Source organism: Eimeria necatrix, genomic scaffold (genome assembly GCF_000499385.1).
Source record: "Eimeria necatrix Houghton genomic scaffold, Enh_scaff54, whole genome shotgun sequence".
In the NCBI taxonomy this organism is placed as follows: domain Eukaryota; phylum Apicomplexa; class Conoidasida; order Eucoccidiorida; family Eimeriidae; genus Eimeria; species Eimeria necatrix.
The window spans coordinates 105,645-124,355 of NW_013654410.1; the positions used below are offsets into that span (position 1 = coordinate 105,645).

Sequence of the window (18,711 nt, forward strand, 5' to 3'; positions counted from 1 at the left end):
ATTGGGTTGCATACAAACTGCGACTGCCGGGCGATATATCCGCGGACGTGGGCCCAGCCGCTTCAGGATTTGTTGGTGCGGACTGCTGGAACTACAAGCTTTCAGCAAGATAGTTACGTAGCAGAAGCCAGTCAAATGGCCCCAGTTATGGTAGGTCATGATTTGTCTTTGTATCTTGTCAACAGCGTAGCTCAAGGAGACGAGGCTGCAGAGCACATGACTCATCGAATTGTTGCATTGTGGAGATTGTGCTCTATATATGGATGATGAATATTACGCTCCGTGTGTGGGTGACGAAAAGCTTTTGCTCGAATTAGTCTTATGCTTTGCTTCTTTGCAGTTCCTCGACCTGGCCATAGGCGGCCACCACAGTGTAGTGCTTCTGGCAGTGAGACAGCCTGCGTCCGGCAACTTTGCGACACGCGTTCGCGCAGCTATCAAGGGTGGAAGTTGGCAGGATTTCAACCTTGTGCCTAGTGTGTATGCATGGGGTTGGGGAGATAGAGGACAACTTGGCGAAAAGCAAAGTCCCAGAGAACAAGGAATGACATGCGTTGGTCCCTTGAAGTTTGTGGATCGGGTATTCAGAGACACAATGGATCTACAGACCGGTGAGTTCTTCTTTCGGCCCAAATTATTGAGCCGAGTGGACGCGTGTGCGTGTTGCACAGCCCTTTCTTTCGAAGGTAGGTTCAAATACAGGCGCAGGGAGGTGGGACACTGCCTTGTCATGCACCTACTGCAGGCCGTTTAATTCAGCAGCTCGTCCAGGAAGTGGACTATACCCACACAGTCTGTTCAGTTGCAGCTGGCTTGGATCACTCGCTTGCACTGACCAACGAAGGCATGGCCTTCGCGTGGGGTGACAATACCGATGGACAGTGCGGCCTAGGTCACAGACTTATGTGGGTTAGGCAGCCAACACTTATTCCCACCATCCGCAACAACGCCATTAGACTGAAAAGGTAAGACCACATAGCCGCGCAAATGTTACAGCTGAAACCAATGAGGAGCTTGCATGCGGAGGTAGTTTTCACTGCGCTGAATAAAAGCCGATGCGTTTTGATCTCTTCTCCTTCTGCACTGCTTAGCATAGTTGCAGGACCTCGACAATCGGGAGCGGTATGTTCCGACGGGAAGGCGCTGATGTGGGGAGCAGCTCACTTTGTTCGTCTTCCTACCCTGACGCCCGATTCGCATTCGTACACTCCGCGTGAGGTTCCGATCGACTCTGCCCAAGAGGCGCTTCAGGTATTTGACTCAACTCTGAGCACTTGTCTGCAGAATTGGACGCTTTTTTGCGTTCTCACCACCAAGATTCTACTCGTAGGTGGTTTTGCATGTTGTTTTGCAGATATGCTGCTCTTCCGGATTCAACGTGCTACGGACAGCTGGAGCCGCCGGTGTGTTTGCATGGGGTTCCAACGATAGTGGCCAGTTAGGACAAGGGATAGAAGATAAAAAATCAAGAGATATGCCAACATTTGTTGCTCTTCCCGCAACACCAACGAACCCCCATGTAGTTTCCAAGGTTGCTGTTGGAAAGCGATTTGTCGTCGTGTGCCTTCAACAAAAATCTCCTTTCCTGTATACCTGGGGAGCGTTATCAGTAGAAGCCTCGAACGCAACGTCAAAGAGCCATGGAGGTGCGGAAGGGAAAAAGCCTTCAACAGAGGCAGAACAGCGAGCCATGATGAACCCATTCCTAAAATTTTCTGGCTTCAAAGCTCCACAGCCTCAACAGGCGAAGCCAGCTGCGCCCCCTCCTAAAACAGAAAAGCTGAAAGCAATTTGCAGACCAACCCGTGTTGCGCATCCTCTGTGGAAGGGCGATGCAGTTGTGGACATTGGAGTGACAGGAGTAGAAGTGCTGGTGAGATAACCCGCTGGCGCAGCATAATTTCATTGCCTGTCAGCTCGGTTGTAGAAGAACGCGCCATTGCAAAGATCGTTTACGTCAAGATCTGTCACCGTATTATCTCCAATTTGTGATCATGTCAGGTTCTGTTCGAATCTCGCGTGGTCCATGGCTATTCTTGGTTGGAAGTTGTATACACCAAAAGGGAGTCGGCCCCAGTTCCTGTTGTGGAAGAGCGTGTGACAATTCAGTCCTTTTTTTTTAAGAAGCAAATTGCTCAGCCCAAGGAGCCTGAACTACCGAAGGAGGCCGCCATATCATGCGAATTGGAACGTTTGAAGGGAGAATTCACTTTGGAGCCTGGCGTGTACAGCCTGCGGCATCTTAAGTGGGTGACTCGAACTCATGCCTCTACACATTTAGTTAAGGCAACATTTCAGCTCGTGCGAAGATCCGCCAATTTAATGCAGCGTTGTGACGCTTTTTGCAGGCCCCTGAGGATGGTAATCCGGTCGCTACACACCACCGGGAATGCAGTCTCGTTAGCATGTAGTTGGGCCACGGCAGTGCGACCGACACGGCAGCTGCTTGAAAATATAATTAGCACCGGGGAGGCCGCGCTTTCAAAGAAGTATAGGACAGCCACAGGTCGGTGCTCTATCGCATCATTAACGTAGCATGCACTGCGGAACTTTCATTGCTCTGTTTAGAGCTCATCATCAGTTACGCGGCCCAAAAGCTGTACAAAGGACAAATACTAGTGTTGCGGTAGCTGATTACCTGCCTATTTTCTTAAAATAGGCATATGCTTTAAAATTGAAGATAGCTTTGTACTAAAAACGAGAAGCAGTATTTGACAACATTTGCTAGGCATATGGCCCCTCCTTGGTTCTGCAGGCGCCCCAATAGAGCTACCAAAGAAGGTCATTGAACGTGACCAGAACAAATACCGCGAAATCCTGGAGTCGACGAACCGCCTCTTAACTAGCTCGCTTCTTTCAAGAGAGGTATTGGCACCGTTGAAGCTTCCATGCATTTTATTACTTGATTTGATATAATGGCATCCTAGGATTCTGAAGCCACCTCCCAACGTTACTGAAACATCAGGGTTCACCGATTTAGGGAGTGTGTGTACCCGCTAACATATGTTCGGTTTGTATGGCAGACGAACCATTGCATTTTCCGCTGATGGTAGATATGTGAGTTATCTTGTTTGCTATTTCGCAGCAGCTTTTCACTTGCGCCTTTGTTCTATGCTCAGAACCAATCCCGTCAAAGTGCGAAGCCGTTGGCGGAGACTCTTGTGCCTGACTCCCGCCTCTTACAGCGCATGCGTGCCATTTATAGTATCCGCAATGCACGCAGTAACTCTGCCTCCTATGATTCTGAACATGAAGATAGCGTCTCTTAGGACTGCAATCAAGAGCCGCTATCTTAATAATTCTGTTGAGCACAGGAATGCCTTCAGATGAGATGCTGCGTTCCGCTGTTTTGACGTTCCGTTACTCGCCAGCGTGTGAAGTACTTCAGCACTGATTTTTTTGTCTCTTTATTTGCGCCACGCACCTTTCAAGTCACAGCATGCGCCATGTTCTATCAACCCTCTGTAGCGCCTTGTAGCTGCTCCACTCCAAGGAGAGAAACGCATGAACATCTGGGCAGTGGCTTTTTTGCAGTGAGCCATTTTGATTGCTCACAATCAAAAAATTGTGCATGGATGTTTTTTTTCTTCCTTGCAATTCCTGGCATGCAACGGTCTGGAGAGAGATGCTATTGATTTCCTGTAAGTAGAGCAATCAGAGTCAATCAAAGAGCTCTTAACAGAAACAGGTAAGCAAGATGGCTGGGACGAATTCCAGCCTGGCTAGCAGCTGTAGACAGAACTTAAATCGAGCGTGGGTGCGCTGAGCAGCACATTGTCCAAATTTAATTTTCCATACGTCGAAGAAAGGTTGACCTTCAGCGTTTAACAGTGTGTTCCGCTTGAACCATGCCGGCTTCCAAAAATTTTAGTAGGGGCAGTTTCGTATCCGCCAGTGGGGTAGAGTGCATCTTTGGTGTACATAGCTTCTGATGAAACAGAGCCCAAGGATACAAATTTCGGTGCAATGCTGTGGGAATAAGCAAAACTAAGCTATGCAACAAACTAAGCAATATGGATACAGCGCTTGGAGCAGACAGCCACATTACGTTGATGGCTTGCGGCGCAGTGCAATACGCATTCGCTGACCATTGAATCATGACTTCTAACAAAAAGTATATAACGAAATGTTGTGTGTGACGGTCGGCGGCTATGCGTGAGGCTGCTGCTCTGTCAACCCGCTGCTGACTAATCGTGGACGCTTCTCGGCAGCAAGCAGCAACGCGCTGCAGTATATAGGCTACATTTCAGCCGACTGTTGAATAGAACGTGAAGTTCCCCAAAAATCATATTACTTCTTCTCAAGAAACTGTGGTTTTCTGGGCCCCAGCAAGCCGCGGGACACCGGACCAGCGGACATGCGGCCCAGCTGTGGTGTTCCTTCGATGCATTGAAGAGTTGCACGCAAATGCAAGTTCATGATTGTTCAGTTAATTTGTTTCCTTATTTTATTAACAGAGAAAGGCTAGATTCGAGGTGAAGGCATCGGTAAAGCCTTACACTGGGCCTTAAGACCAGTCGATTCTTCACACCACGGACCGCTGCTCAACGTGCTCCATACGTCCACAGCTTTTCCGATGGTTGGTGAACGTTACTGTGTTTTGTGTAGTGTTATTAAGGAGAGCAATGACTTTAACCGACCTGATTGCCTGAGGCGTCTTGTGGTCCATACCGATGACTAAGGGGCCCCAAGGACCGACTGTGCCATCAGGATAGTTAATCCTCCTATCGTCTGGTGAGGCCTTCAGGAATTCAAATTCAAGAAGATGGGATTTTACAGTCGGTATGAAAGCACTGGAAACCCACGGTTCTTTGAGGTATACGGCAGCAGCGCGCGGCTGGCGTTTAGTCGCCACTTCGTCGTGGCCCATGTGGACGGCTTTCTCTACGTACTAGACAAATATTTCTGCATATCGCGTCTTGTCCCAGCCCGTGCGAAGAGTCCTGGCCCAACACCTCACACACGGGGAGCCTCTACTAGGGCACCGGTTAGGGGAGCCAACTGGGAAGCAAATCGCAATGCCGGAGAGGACGATGGCAGGCCGTTAACTTCGGAGCAAGCACCTCCAGATGATTGTGGGAATCAACCATGTGTTGACGAGGATCCCCCCGAAGGAGGACAGTTACTTCTCCCAGTCCGAATTGCGGATGTCTTTTCAACTCTATTCCGAACTGACAGACCCGTTTTCTCCCAGCTACTAACCGGTTGCAACCAAGTTAGTCCAGACTGTAGTTACAGATGCAATGAACACAACGAAGAGCTCTCACGAGTTTTTCAAAAGTGCCATGATGCAACCGTGCATTCGATGCGTTCCCCAGTGCAGAGCTTCTGCATTGCGGTTTAGCTTGATATGGTTTCGTGTTGTTATATTTTTATGGTCTCTCTGACAGATGCGTGTGGTTCTTCTTTGACCAGTATGATCAGCGACAGCTCCAGGAGCTACGCCAGAAGAGTCTTCTACTGAGCAACCGTCACGATGGGTACTTATATCTTTTTCTCAAGAAGTTCTTGATACGCATCTCATTGAGAGGCACAGTTACCGTGGTAGGGGACCTACTGAAGCTGGCAGTGGCCGCTGCGAGTCGTATTCGTGCTAATTGCTCGCCGGATACCACTTTTGGAGGGGTAACTGCGTCAGTTCCGCCCTCACATCTTGTGGTCCACAATGCTTTAGTGAGGCGGAGAAGAGGCCTCTCCCCAGTTCGTCAATTGTGCAGCGTCCGTCAACTTTGCCGCGAGATGGGCCATGAAGAGAGCTTTCACCACGGTAGACTTGGTGTGGTCACACGAGACTGTGAGAACAGCGCACAGACTCACCTAACTTTAACTGGAGAAGAGCATATTGGGTCTCCTTCCTCAGAGAATGCAATTCCACAACTGTGGCAGTATTTGATGAGTGTGCACGAGAGACTGCAGCTGTGTAACGCATCAGAGCAATCAACATTAGAGCAATCGACAGGCATGTCAAGTGCAACAAAGCGCCTGCAAGAATTCTCCGCTTGCCAAGGGGAAAACTGGGAAGTAAACAACTGCTGTATCGATGGTGAAGGCCACTGCTTTTTCACTGTTGCTCGCAAGAAGTTTGCATCTCCAGTCGAAGAAAGAGGTGGGATGCTCGTTTTTTCATGCCGGTTGCGTTATTAGCTTAATTGACCAGTTGGTGCATCGCAGCGCTGGTCTGTTTCCCAACACATCAGTGACAGGAGAGTCAAAGCGAACTATAACTTTTTCTGTGCCTGCATTGCAGGAATGATCTTCTGTTTGGACACGAAAGGCCCTGCAGTCCGCGTCAGAGCTCTACGCTTTGGTCGAGGGATCACCCAAAATGCTGTGATTAGCCTCTCGTTAGCAGCCCATCCCAAAAGTGGATGCATTCTCATGGTTGCAAAGAGTGCTTCAGAAGTTCGTAACGGCTCACTGAACCCTGTTACTGCCCCTATGTTTCCATCACCCGGAAGTAGCGATCTACCAAGAGATGAGGCTGTTGCAAGGGAGGCTTCGTACGGATGGCGTGGCCCCTCAGACCGTCCAGCGATTGAGAGAAGAAAACCCTCTAATGCGGTAGGCGAGGAGGGGGAATTCGTGGCAGAGTCGAGTTCAGCTGGAGCTATGCCGCGCGGCGTACCCCTATCTGCCCCCGACACAAGGGCTGTTGGCCAAAGCATGCAGGGCCCGCAGCAGAGCAACGGCAACAGATCGCAACGAAGCCGTAACCAAATTCCAGAATGTCGGCCTCATCAAAACGAGGTTGATATATCTCCCACAGACACAAGTGAGGCACGACTAGAAACACGGTTGGCTGCATTGTTTACTCCTCACAGTGCATCCATAGCGTGCAGAATGAATTCTATTAACTGTACTGCCTGTCCTAGCTCGTATTGTGGAAATTGGCAGCTCTTCGGTTCATGGCTTGTCCTGGATGTGTATGTCCTCAGTTGACAATATAGATGTGGATCACGCGCAGCACACTGTGGCTAGAGATAATGTTTCCACGAGTAACTGGGCATCGTCATCGTCGGGCAACTTCGCAGCTACGCGTGGGCAGTCAAGTACAGCGCAGGATGATGGGCAGCAAGCGCTTGATGGAGCGGAAATGCAAGCAGCACCAGACGAACATAGTACATGGTGGTTTTGCCCTTGCGACAACGACCCAACTTTTTTTTTTCCAGTCGCGGAGTGCATCGACGGTAAGCTGACTCTTACTGGGTAGGGGCGCACTGCGAGCTCACCAAGGAAATGCAATAACTTGCTCCTGCCGCTCTTGTAGATGGCAGTGGACGACTGCTCTGGAAACTGTGCTCAGACATAGTAACGTCTGCTTGTGCGATGCAGATGAGGCGATCCACAAGGCAGCGCAGTCCATTTGCCGCCAGTTTCGAGGGAATTCAAGCAGCAGCGTATGCCGGACATGCTTCGAAGACGATGGTGAAACCACCATACGGGATGCGAAATTCGCGGCTACAGCAGCACGCACGGCAGAGCTAACGATAATGGCAACAGCGCAAGCTCAAAGACAGCGGAAATGTGGCGTCGGACTAATGCAGGCTGCATCAGCTGCAGAAACCGATGGGATGAGCGAATCCCTAGATGCTGAAGAGGCGCTGCGTGCTGCTGCCTCTCAGGCTATCAAGGAAGCCGCTTTGGCCGCATCCCGCGTTGAATCTGCAAAACGCAGTGGGTACATTTTGTGGCAGCCTGGTGTGAAGGTTCGACGGCCGAAGACAAAAGAAGAAGCAATCAGTTTTGGATCAGCAATACTTATCCGTGTGCGTATAACAGAGCGCGTGAAGGAATCCCGCCCAAGGTTGTCAGCAGGACCATCGAATCGTTTGCGACCGGTAAACGCGTTTGATTCCATTACTGGCGGTGAGTTTTTGTGATTCTACTATTTACTCTCTGGGCCGTGGAGCTGCAGCAGCTCCTGTTATTGCTTTCTCAGCTGATTTAGACGGTAAGCACCCAGCATACTGGCAGATACAAAGTCTTCTGCTGCGAAGTCGGTTAGGACATTTTGATTATTATACTGTCGGAAATGTGCTGAGGTTTCAGTTGTTCCTATTCGTGGTTTCTTGATTCGCTTTACAGAACTGATAGCCGTCATCAGCCAAGATGCACGGCATGTAGAAGTGCGTGACGCTCTTCCTTCGCCGTTGGGCCTGATTGTTGTCCCAGCCGAGGCTGCAAACCGCATAGTTAAGCAGCAGCCTGATGGTGCTTCCGGAAGAGTAACAAGTCGCAACAGTCTTTCACTCACTTCGTTTCTGGCCTCCTTTCTTTCGGGAAGCCCAGCTGCTGCCTCTGAAAGGGACGATCTGGGTGGTGCGACCACTCCCCCTGTCCAAGGTGGCATTGAAGAATTCAGGTCCCTTGCTGCTGATGGACAGCTGAACGAATTCCCTTCGGCTGGGGGAGCAGCTCCCCTGTCTGCTTTTGCATTGCCGGACAACATCTACCAGCGATCAATCCCAGCCGTGAATATTGTATTTCTTGTTGACACTTTGCGCGTGTGTCGATTTGTGGACACGTATCCTGCACATGACAAGAAGAATGATGATGAACAGGTACATGTCCGGGACCAACGCTTACTAGGCCTTGCAGATGCAGCAGGTGTTGTGGAAGAGCCTTTCTTTGATTCCCTTGGCGATTTACACAAGTCCGAGACGAGCGTTTTGCATCAAGCCGCCGTATTCGGAGATGATTTTGTCAGTTGTGCAAAAGACGGTTCCGTTCCTGAGTCGAGAAACGACAATTTGTGCACATGTGGAACCGCGAGCAAGCATTATGGAGGCTGTGACGTTCCCGGTTTACATTCACAGTTTTCCGATGTGACTCTTCTTTGCGCGGGTGGCTGCGAAATACCGTCTCATCGCGCTTTGCTGGCGGCGCGTTGTTCATTTTTCGAGGCCAAGCTAACGCGCCCACACTGGGAAGCTCAGGGGCCCGATAAAGTAAGTCAGAGATTCTCCAACACAATATTTTGCACGATCCGCATACTGCTGCCAGTCTTCAGAGATGTAGTGTTCAAGGAGATGGATTTGGAATCTGTCCAAGGAGATACATTTGGAATCTGGAATTGTACGAACGTCGCTGCCTGCGTTTGGGCGCTGCCGCCAGTGCAGTATACTTCTGTCGCGTTTGCTCCTTTCGCAGGCTGTGATTGACTTGCGCGCCTTCTTAGGCTCAGTCGTTGCAGCGACTGTACGGTTCTTCGAGACGGGCTACTTTATCATTCCTCCTTCATGCTGCTGCCGGCACTGTTGTGTTGAACAAGGGAGCCGTGTCTACTCATACCAGGCTCCAACGCAAAGAGGTCTCCCGCCATATGAGTCTCATTGTTGTTGCAAGGTAGACTGGGTTCTGCAAGCCTACACATTTGCGTCGTACTGTCTTCTTCAAGATCTGAAGGCTGAGCTACTCGCTGTCCTGGCCCGCCTGATATCTCAGCGCACGTGTTTGTATGTGTAAGGCGCTGCCCACTTTTCTGTTTTTCTACAGTATTCAGATACGTCGTAGCTTCTTGAGATAGGATACAGAAGATTTGAGTTCACACCTGAGCGAAGCACATGAAACGTCGCCATTCTGGAGATGTTGCACTTCTGTACTATGGCCTTTTGTACGCGTCGTGCTCAGGCTAACTCACCCAGCTGTGCGTAACCAGCAACAGATATTACAGCTTGCTGCTCACCAGCTTGTGTTTCACATGCCAATGCCGAGCCTCCTTCTTGATGTAAGGCACTGCGCAGAAGCGGATTTGGAGTCGACTGACGACGCTTCACAAAGTGCCAAAGCAGAGTCCGCTATACGAGGAGATGCGGAGCTTCAACATAGGAGGAAGCCCATGCTTCCTCTTTTGCTTATTGACGGAATCTACGACGCTGTAATAAAGGCCCTCAGTGCTTGGGTCTTGGTACGTTTATTAGTTTCATTGGGGTCAAACACAAAGAGGACTAACTGGCCTGCGCAGTATGCTTCATCTCCTATGAGTCAGACGTTAATTAGCAGGGGTAGAGGATCAACGCATTGTGAGTCATGTCCTGTGGCCGACAGTTCTGATGTCTCATCTTTGCGGCTCAATGCTGTGCTGTGATGCAGGACTCTAAAAAGAACATCATTTTGTTCTCGAAATTGCACTTTGTTCAAAATGGTGAAGCAGCGCCACCCACTATGCGACCGCGCCAGCTACTGGTGTTGCTTGCTCTCAGACTTCTGCAAGAGAGTATAGTCGCGCCTTCATCTAGCATCAGCATGGGCAGGGATCCACCAAGCAGCCCATACGGGGCATTCAGGAGCACATTCATTTGGGAGTCCAGTCGGTCCGTCACAGAGAGCAGCTGGCTGCCTTCTTGGGACTTCCAAATGGAAAGTAATTCTCTACTCGTTCCGTTGCGCGACTCGCGTGACGCAGTGCGTCACTTCTTGTTTAGAGACATCGTGCTTTTATGGGGTAAAGTGCTACACGTTCCTGAAGAAGAGGCGAAGGCTGTGGCGCAGGGCCTGGAGGATTCGTGCCTTCCGTAGCAATTTCAACGCCATCGGAGCTGGCAAATACCAATTTGTAGAAGTTGCATCTCGCTTTTCTCACAGAAGGTTGTTTTGCGGGGGAAGCACGCTCGTTGGTGATGTGCTTTAACACTTTTGGTTTGCTTAGGGGCCTCGGTTTTGCTGGTTGCACATGCACGTGCTATTTGCACTGGGGCTACACTATTGATGCTTCAACTTTACCCATTGCCACCTCTAAATCACTTGTCTAGTTGTCTTTCCCAGAAGCTGACGTAAGAACGCCCAGGCTTCTCCGCTGTGTGCTAACTGTAGCAAGCTATAATACGCAGAAGACGCAGACAACTCAGCCATGCTAAGCAGTCGTGCGTACTCACGGATGCTGTGCCGATGCCGCGTGTTCCCTTTTCGACCAGGGACAGGTGACGAGTAGACAGCGAAACGTAGTCTGCAACCTTGAAGAATCCAAACCGATCGAACGTACAGACATATGTTGCTTGTATTTCTGCATGGCACCTCACGAGGCGTCTTCAGTATTGGCCATGCAACATTAGCTACAGCGTTGCTTGTTCCGTTACAGTCCTGTATTTCTGTGCACTCGAAATGACTTCAGTGTCACGCTGCACAAGCAACTTATCTGTGCGTTTGTGCGTTATCTGGCTGTGCCAGCGCGCGGAATGAATGTGGCACGCGAAGTCTGTGTTATCGGTTTCCCAGCGAAGAGAAGCAAGCGCTGAACCGGCACTTTCCAGAGTATGTGTTCGGCGCAGCAAAAGCACAGATTGGCATTTCCAAGTGCACAAGCAGTGAGCCAAGCTGGAAATTTTTCGCAGTCACGGCTCTGCATTTTCACACAGAAGACAACATGGTAATAGATGGATATGCGAGAAGTGAAGAAGCACAGCTGCCGATGCTGCAGTGTGAAGACCCCACCGTTCTCGAGGTCTAGCGAGATGTGCTCTGAAAGTAACTGGGATTTCAGTGGCTTTGGCGTCTTACCTAAACCTCTTCAAGCAAATTCTCGATTCGAGCCGCTAGGTTTCGGCGTACTACTCCCCTTGCTTGCTGCAAGATATGCTGAAGAGGTACATGCGTAGCACCGTGTGCACACTTGAAAATATAGGGTCTTGAAAATATAGGGTGCCCAAAACGGCCTGGAAATGCATAATTGGTATCTAGCCGCTCATTTAACTATTCAAACAGGCCGCAGAACTTACTAGAGCGGTACTGCATCTCAAGGCATCCGGAAAAAGCAGGCGAATCTCCCAAAGTGCCAGACGTTCGTTACGAACCCCTTCTTTCATAGGGGGAGCGGTCAAGCTGATACTGCACAAATTATCAGAAAAAGAAAGAACGCGACGCTCATGCTACCACGGAGAAAAACATGTTTCCATGACTCTACTATTCCACGGGTACTGGCAAGAGTTCGCGCCTGAAAGGAACGTACAGGAGACGACAGGCCCACTAAGCACAACAGCACAAGTGCATGTAGCAGGAAGTACGATACCGCATAGCACGCTGGTTGTCTGGTAAGTCACTGGAAGGTAGTTGTGAAGGACCGTCTGCAGGTGGCGAAACATCCAGAACCAGGAGGTGCATGCAGCGTGCATTGTTCGTCTTGACGTGACATTCAACATTCCTCAGGGGGTGAGATGTCCTGCGCGCACCATGGCAAAGCTTTCAGCGCAATGGCACAGCGCACAGGCCAAGCTACGGTTAAGTCCCCAGAAAAGCAAGTAAATAGACGATCGTTCAAGAAATTCAGTGCCGTACCTGATATCTGCAATTCCAGGAAGGCTGCAAGAAGGTGAAACGAGGAGAAGTCGCTTATCATCTTGCACACAATAGCGGGTAGCCTGCATCACGTCAAGTCGGGGCACCTAAAACTCCTCTTGCTACCAGGACACGAGCTCTGCAACTGCTTAAAGAGTGACCACCGCAGGCGTGCAATCCAGGCTACACTATGGTGGCATGGAACTTACTGGTCCAGAAGATGTTTCCACGGTACACCGAATAATATTACGTCCCTCCAACGACAGTTCTGAGCCACCGAGAAATCAATTGAAAACGATAATGCAACATTTCAATTTCGCAATCATATAGCGTGAAAAGCCCAACCAGAAAGAAGGTTGGCCAGACTGAATAATGCAAATGACCTTAGTCATCGTTACTGTGAAAACTGACTAGATGTAGACATCGGTGTCAACATCTTGGAGTCCTCAACCTGAAGAACCTGGTCTCCGTTATCTTCACTTTCAAAAGGGTTTGGCTCAGAAGACATGCCATAGAGAATCGACGAAGCTTCACACGCCACGGCATCGGCATCATGGGGCCTTGTCCTGATAGAATTCAAAATCGTAGATAGGTCTCGATGCAGGCGTCTCAAAACGAGGAAGACCTGCATTGGAAGCCAAATCTGAAGCATTCACTGCTTCATTTTGCACTGGTTCGTAGGTCTTCGCCGAAACCACAAATACGCTCGTGAATGATAGACACATGCCTCGGCGGCCACGGAATATAAAGCACAAGCGCTTTCTGGCTTCCATGCAGAAGAAACTACTCAGACCACCACCACGTAATTACCTGAATAGACCGCCGTTCAATCTCTTGATCTGTCATAGCCACTAGCAGATAGGGAGGGAATGTATTAGTCCCTGTATCAGCCACATACATTAAAAGCACTAGCCATGCCTGCTGCAGTCCAATACAGGATGCTCGCTGTACTCTACCTAGTGAGTGTGTGCAGCACAGTGTACATGGCACCACTGCCCGCACCTGCTTGTGAACTTTGGGGAGACATAAGAATACGGAAGTCGCGTGAGAAAAAAGAGTCCGTCAGGAACCCCACCCGATGTACCTCCCATTCGTCCTGAAAAAGGCGCGCGTACTGTCATACTTGCTATCTCCCAGAAAACAAGACAGAATTAGCTTGTGAAGCGTTTACTGCATGCAAGCCGTTCAAGCGGTGCCCCTACTATGCCGTCGTATGCAGAGGGGAGCAGAGGAGTGAAAGGAAAGCACCCAGAAAACGTCGATCGTGTGACCGTCCGACAGAGCAGAGAGACAGAGTTTTGTAGCCACGGCTGCTGCATGCCTCAACTTCAGCGCTCGGTCGACGAGCATCTCCAAGCACCTGGTTTTGTACTCCACGTTCTGAACCTTCAGAATGTGCTCTGTTATAAGAGTGGTAAGTACTGAAAGAACAACTCTGAAGACCAGATCATTGCCGCAAAGCACTCGTGCACGGACATCAGCTAGCGCATTAAAATAGCAGGACGTGCCATCCGCGTCTGCTAGCACTGCCATTGGAAATGGCAGTTCACCAGGCGTAGGGCTTCTCTAAGTTCCGTAGGGCGGATTATTTGAAGGCTTGTCGGCGCACCTGAGTGTGATTGGGCGCAATAGGGGGTTTGCTAGATGAGCATGAATGGCATCAAGCATCTGTGCCGTGAAATGCCAGCTCATTTTGCCGACATCTATGCGTTCACTTTCCCCATGCGAACCTTTCTCCTCGTCCTGTGGGTGGAGACACATCGACGACGTGACTGGAGCGCTGGTCGAGACCCGAAGGGCATCCTTACTTTGAAGGTTACTATTATCAAGCGAGGTAGGACTTGTCAATGGTTGATTTTGGTGGTTATTATCATTCTCTTTCAAGAGAAGATCAGGCGTTGATGGTTCTGGTTCACTATTCGACCTGCGCGATCGCAGAGGACCCACGAAACCCTACGAAAAATACTTGCCCTGCCGTCAAGCGTCGTTGTCGCCACCACGACTACGTTTTACATGGATGCCTCACCGCGTACGCGACTTCTGTGTGCGCGATAGCTCGTTAGCCCCCATCCTTGGTATCATGGATGCATGCATGAGTATCCCCTGAAGGACCGCATAAACGACCAACAGTTACTCTGTAAGTAGGTCACCAACGTCCGAAGATACGCCACCACCACCGTCAGAAACGGGGACGGTCATCAGTAAATACGGCTCATGTGTTCTGATCAAAGCTGCCCACTACCGTTCAGCTAGGTCTTATGCTTGCAGCTGTCGTGTTTTATCACTAGCTCTGAACTAGCTCGGAGTGGCTGAAGCTGTAAAAGCGAATTCTCCACTCAACGTACCGCTGTAGTACATGGACTGCGCGTAATGCATTGCAGTAAAATACCAAGCACTAGAAAGCAAACATCGCACTGCTTCTTTGCGAACTCGCAACCGTCGAGCAGTGTCAGCAAATGCTGTTGAATAAGATTGGAACACCACCTGCTGCGGGGTTCATCCTTCGCCGTACTGACAGATTCCACAACGTGGCTGACACCACAATGTTGGCGATCCTCGTTCTGATGACACAATTCTTCCTCGTTGCTTAATCCTTCAGTCCGGTCAAGCTCATCCAAAGCGTGCATTGAGCTCTTCAGAAGTTTAAGCCGATCTCCAAGCGAAAGCGTACACAACTCCACACCGCTGTCACGCGAGGCTGGTGAGGATGCCTCGCTGGTTGCCTGGCTGCTTGAAGTAAATAGGTTTGTGTCCTCACCCTGCACTTCAATCTTAGACCTTTCTCCTTTAGCATCATCGCTAATGGACTGTTCTTGAGTTGGGAGGAAACAATCAATGTGACCAGCACACTGAGTGGGATTTCGCAAATTGTTGTAGGCCTCCGAAGTAGGTGGTGCCTTGGCCATTAGCAGGACGTACAGCGGCTTTGGCACCCATCGAAGGAGCAGGCAGGCTACAAGTGGGCGAAGCAGCTTTTCACTCTGAATGCACTGCATAATTCGCAACGGAAAGTAGCAAAGCAAACCACTGAAAGAAGTTTGGACAAACCTGCTGCAAAGCTGCTGACACAAGCGTCCTTGGTGTACTGACAAACACTGCTCCCCATAAGGCGCACATTGAATGTCTGGATCAGAAAGAACAAAATGAGGCGCTGCACCAAGTTACGGTTAGCGTTGCTCCCTGACAGATTCAGCAGATGTGACTCCTCGCCGACAGCTTGAGAGGGAGTTGCTCTACTGCTTCCGTCTGTCATAGCTGGCATGCTATCCACTTTGCCTTGCAGTGTTGTTTCCCCTAACCTTCTAGACATTGCCTCTGCCGCCCGAGCCCTCCACGATTTACTGATATCGACGGTTCGCCTGGGTGAAGAATTCTGCCCTTTGGCTCCCGAATGGTACGGTGAGCCACTGAGATTACCTGTGTCCTTTAAATTATCGGGAGTGGTCCATCCCCACATCCACCCCTGCTCCAGGCGTTTGTCGCAATGCACTGAACTGTCGTCATCGGTTGTTTGCACTGGGGAACCAATACGCGAAGGTTCGTCACTGCTGCCAGAAAATTCTACGCCTTCATCAGGCGTTTCACTTGCGCCTGTCCCTGCTTCATCGAGACTCCACTTCTTCCCTTCATTTTCGGCGTCATCATGCGACCTTAGCATACCTGCGAGGAAAAGAAAGTATTAGTCAACTGTCGCAGTAAGTTTTCGAGATGCCGAAAACGTAAGACAAAATAGTAGCCAGCAGTGGCAACAGCGAAATGTCGAAAACTGCCTGCCCCGCAAGTAAACCCAATAGATCGAAGCAGCAGTCACAATTGAGACTGAAGCCCGTATATATGGGCCACGTTTCACACGAGGCACTTTCTTTGAGTTTCTTGCTTCATGGTTTCTGACCTATCAGTGGAAGGTAGCAGTGCACAAGCAGGCGCTCTGCAAGGAGATTTGAAAACTCCTCAGCGCCAAGGCTGAAAATATCTTGAACATAAAAAAGCATCTCTTCCACTTCTAGCGCTCCATCTTGGGTGCTGCGATCTAAAGAGGGACCACGGTTGGCTGCAAGGCGCGAACACTGATCATCCAACAGCTCTCGCAAGTAGCAGGCAACGTGTGAAAAAAAAATAGGCCGTTCAGCAACAAACGCGCGCAACCCAGGGTCCTGCACTGCGCAAAAGACAACCTCAACCGAAAAAAGAACAAGGGTTCGCAGAAAAGTCAATAAAACCTAGCGCTAAATCCTAGTCCTAGTTTGCGCAGTCTGCAGCAGCTGCAGCGCATGTCAACGTGTAAATTCCATTTCACTGTACATCACATAAGAAAACACAGTGAGCCTAAGCCCTGAGCTCTACGCCCTAAACCATAAACTCTGAACCCTAAACCATAAACCCTAAACCAGGAGTGCAATCTAGTACCTCTGAAAAGGCTCAGGGTGACATTTCGACAATGCGTCCGAACCATAGAATCCTTTGCTAAGAAGAACTTGACCGATTCACTGTAGATGGGGAAGTGTTTTGCCCTCTCATTCAAGAAGAGCTTGATTGTAGCGGGATTGACGAGGAGCGAAAGGCTTTTGATGAACGACACGTACCAACTCACGACTTCTTCATCGTCGAAGTCGAATCTCGTGCTCAGCAGAGAATTAATGTAGTTGTTGCTGAACATGTAATCTAAAGGCGTACACAACAAAAATAATGTTTCGCCCTTCAAGAAATGCATTACTTAGGAGCCGCCTCCATGCGTTTCTGGCCCTGTCTAAAACTGGAAGCCCGATTCTTGTACTCAATAGTAGAAGTGCTTTCAAAACTTACAAACTGCCGTTTCCTTGTTAATGCTTTGCACGATGATGCTTAGACTCTGAAGGAGCTGCACCTTGACGGCACTGGGTACCGTCTGTTGCTCGGCCAAGCCAACAAAATATGATAAGACATTCTGCTCGCAGAAGATGTCGAAGTACCCCCGATTGTGTTGTTCTCCCCACACGAGCACCTCCGCCACCTGACGCAGAGTCTCGATAGTGGTATCCCGGTTTCTTTCATCGATGGAGTCAAGCGACGGCAGTGAATCCAGCAGATTCCTGCGCAATCCGCAAACACAGTGGCAGCGACGAGAGCGTGGGGTTCTTCCCTCCTTAGCCGCGGATGTACTATGCCATGCTTGTAGGTCCTTCTTACAACAGCCGATCTGCGGAGTAAAAGTCTTGTGTAGAAATATCCGTCAAGTCCTTCGGCGGTAAAGCGCTCGAAGCTCCCCCCCAAAACCACATTTTCGGCGTAGGTTCTCATGACACAAGGGCGTCAGCATTGCATGGAGATCGACACAGCATTACCAAGCTATACCAGCCATTAGCATGCTTTCTCAGAGAAAGCAACAGCATGAGCCGCCATCAAAAGTACTCGGCAGCTCCAGGTCACCCGGAGGTGCCGTGCTCAACAGTCGACAAAGAGCTTCACGTTCCCTCTCTGGTTTTACCTAGAAGAATTTAAAGCCTTCAATATTCGTTATTTGCTGTGCGGTCACGAAAAAAGCACTCCTCGGCAGAACGCATGCACGATGTCTGGTCAGCTGGTTGCAGCCGATCTATCGGCCCAGAACCGACTCCGACTTGCATGCAAACCAATAACACACAGCTAACATCAGTGGAACTGCATATAAGATGCCGAAATGCAGTTGTTCAAAGAACCAGGAACTCTGAAGATGCATAGAAGTGACTCTTCCACATCCTCCGGCGCACACGCAGCCTCATGGAGCGCCAGTGTCTGGGCCTTGTAAACACTAGCTACAAACAAGACTCCCCAAAGAGCAACGCCTCGTCTCTAAGTTGCTCTAACTATTGTGGCAATTGCGCAATATGACTTCTCCGTACATGCTGCACATTCTTTGCGGCGCTTTAGGCCCCCGCTTTCCCCCGGCTCGTGGAAAGTATCGGATGTTTAAGCGCGGAAGTTTAGTTTATTCCTTCTGACCTAGCACTGGTGTACAATCATACATGTAACCCTCCGAATCTCTTGAAATCATTGCCCATGGGTCCTGGGGTTGCATTCTCTACTTGCCCTACAGGACGCTGAACCCTGTTGAGTGGTGATTGCGGCGTCGGTGCCGATATATTCATCTCCAGGGGCTATTGTTGATGAGCTCTTCTATACGCGCCTTGATTTGCACTTGCCGCTCCATACGATTGACAGTGCCTTCTTTCACATTTAGCCCCCAGGTGTCCTAAACGCGACTCAGCTTCTTCTCACATCGCTGAAAAGCCTGAATCGCCAGCTTTCCGCTTCTAACCGATTCTTTTGCTATCTGAAATGATTCTGTAAGCCCGTTTATTCAACCTTTTTCCTCCTGCATTCAACTTAGCTTTCACATCTTTTCTCCCTTCGAGCCGTAAGAGGCTTCACAGTCTTTACTCTAAACTACTAGGATCCCGGTTTTGTACTTCTTGTTATCTGACC

At 49.9% G+C, this 18,711-nt stretch overlaps 2 protein-coding genes across 2 annotated transcripts; one reads left to right on the forward strand and one right to left on the reverse strand.

The window, feature by feature from the left end:
- Positions 1-4,765: 4,765 nt before the first annotated feature.
- On the forward strand, positions 4,766-10,518 carry ENH_00062420 (hypothetical protein, conserved; the record flags this gene model as incomplete). Its single annotated transcript, XM_013582037.1, has 9 exons — positions 4,766-5,215; positions 5,416-6,106; positions 6,248-6,772; positions 6,936-7,187; positions 7,333-7,866; positions 8,086-8,948; positions 9,151-9,461; positions 9,631-9,907; positions 10,093-10,518. The coding sequence occupies 9 exons, from the start codon at positions 4,766-4,768 to the stop codon at positions 10,516-10,518; spliced, it is 4,329 nt and encodes a 1,442-aa protein (XP_013437491.1).
- A 2,146-nt stretch (positions 10,519-12,664) lies between these two features.
- On the reverse strand, positions 12,665-17,528 carry ENH_00062430 (hypothetical protein, conserved; the record flags this gene model as incomplete). Its single annotated transcript, XM_013582038.1, has 13 exons — positions 12,665-12,895; positions 13,081-13,151; positions 13,273-13,366; positions 13,519-13,705; positions 13,880-14,013; positions 14,062-14,194; positions 14,297-14,373; positions 14,616-15,260; positions 15,386-15,930; positions 16,163-16,424; positions 16,721-16,932; positions 17,074-17,339; positions 17,437-17,528. The coding sequence occupies 13 exons, from the start codon at positions 17,526-17,528 to the stop codon at positions 12,665-12,667; spliced, it is 2,949 nt and encodes a 982-aa protein (XP_013437492.1).
- Positions 17,529-18,711: the final 1,183 nt, after the last annotated feature.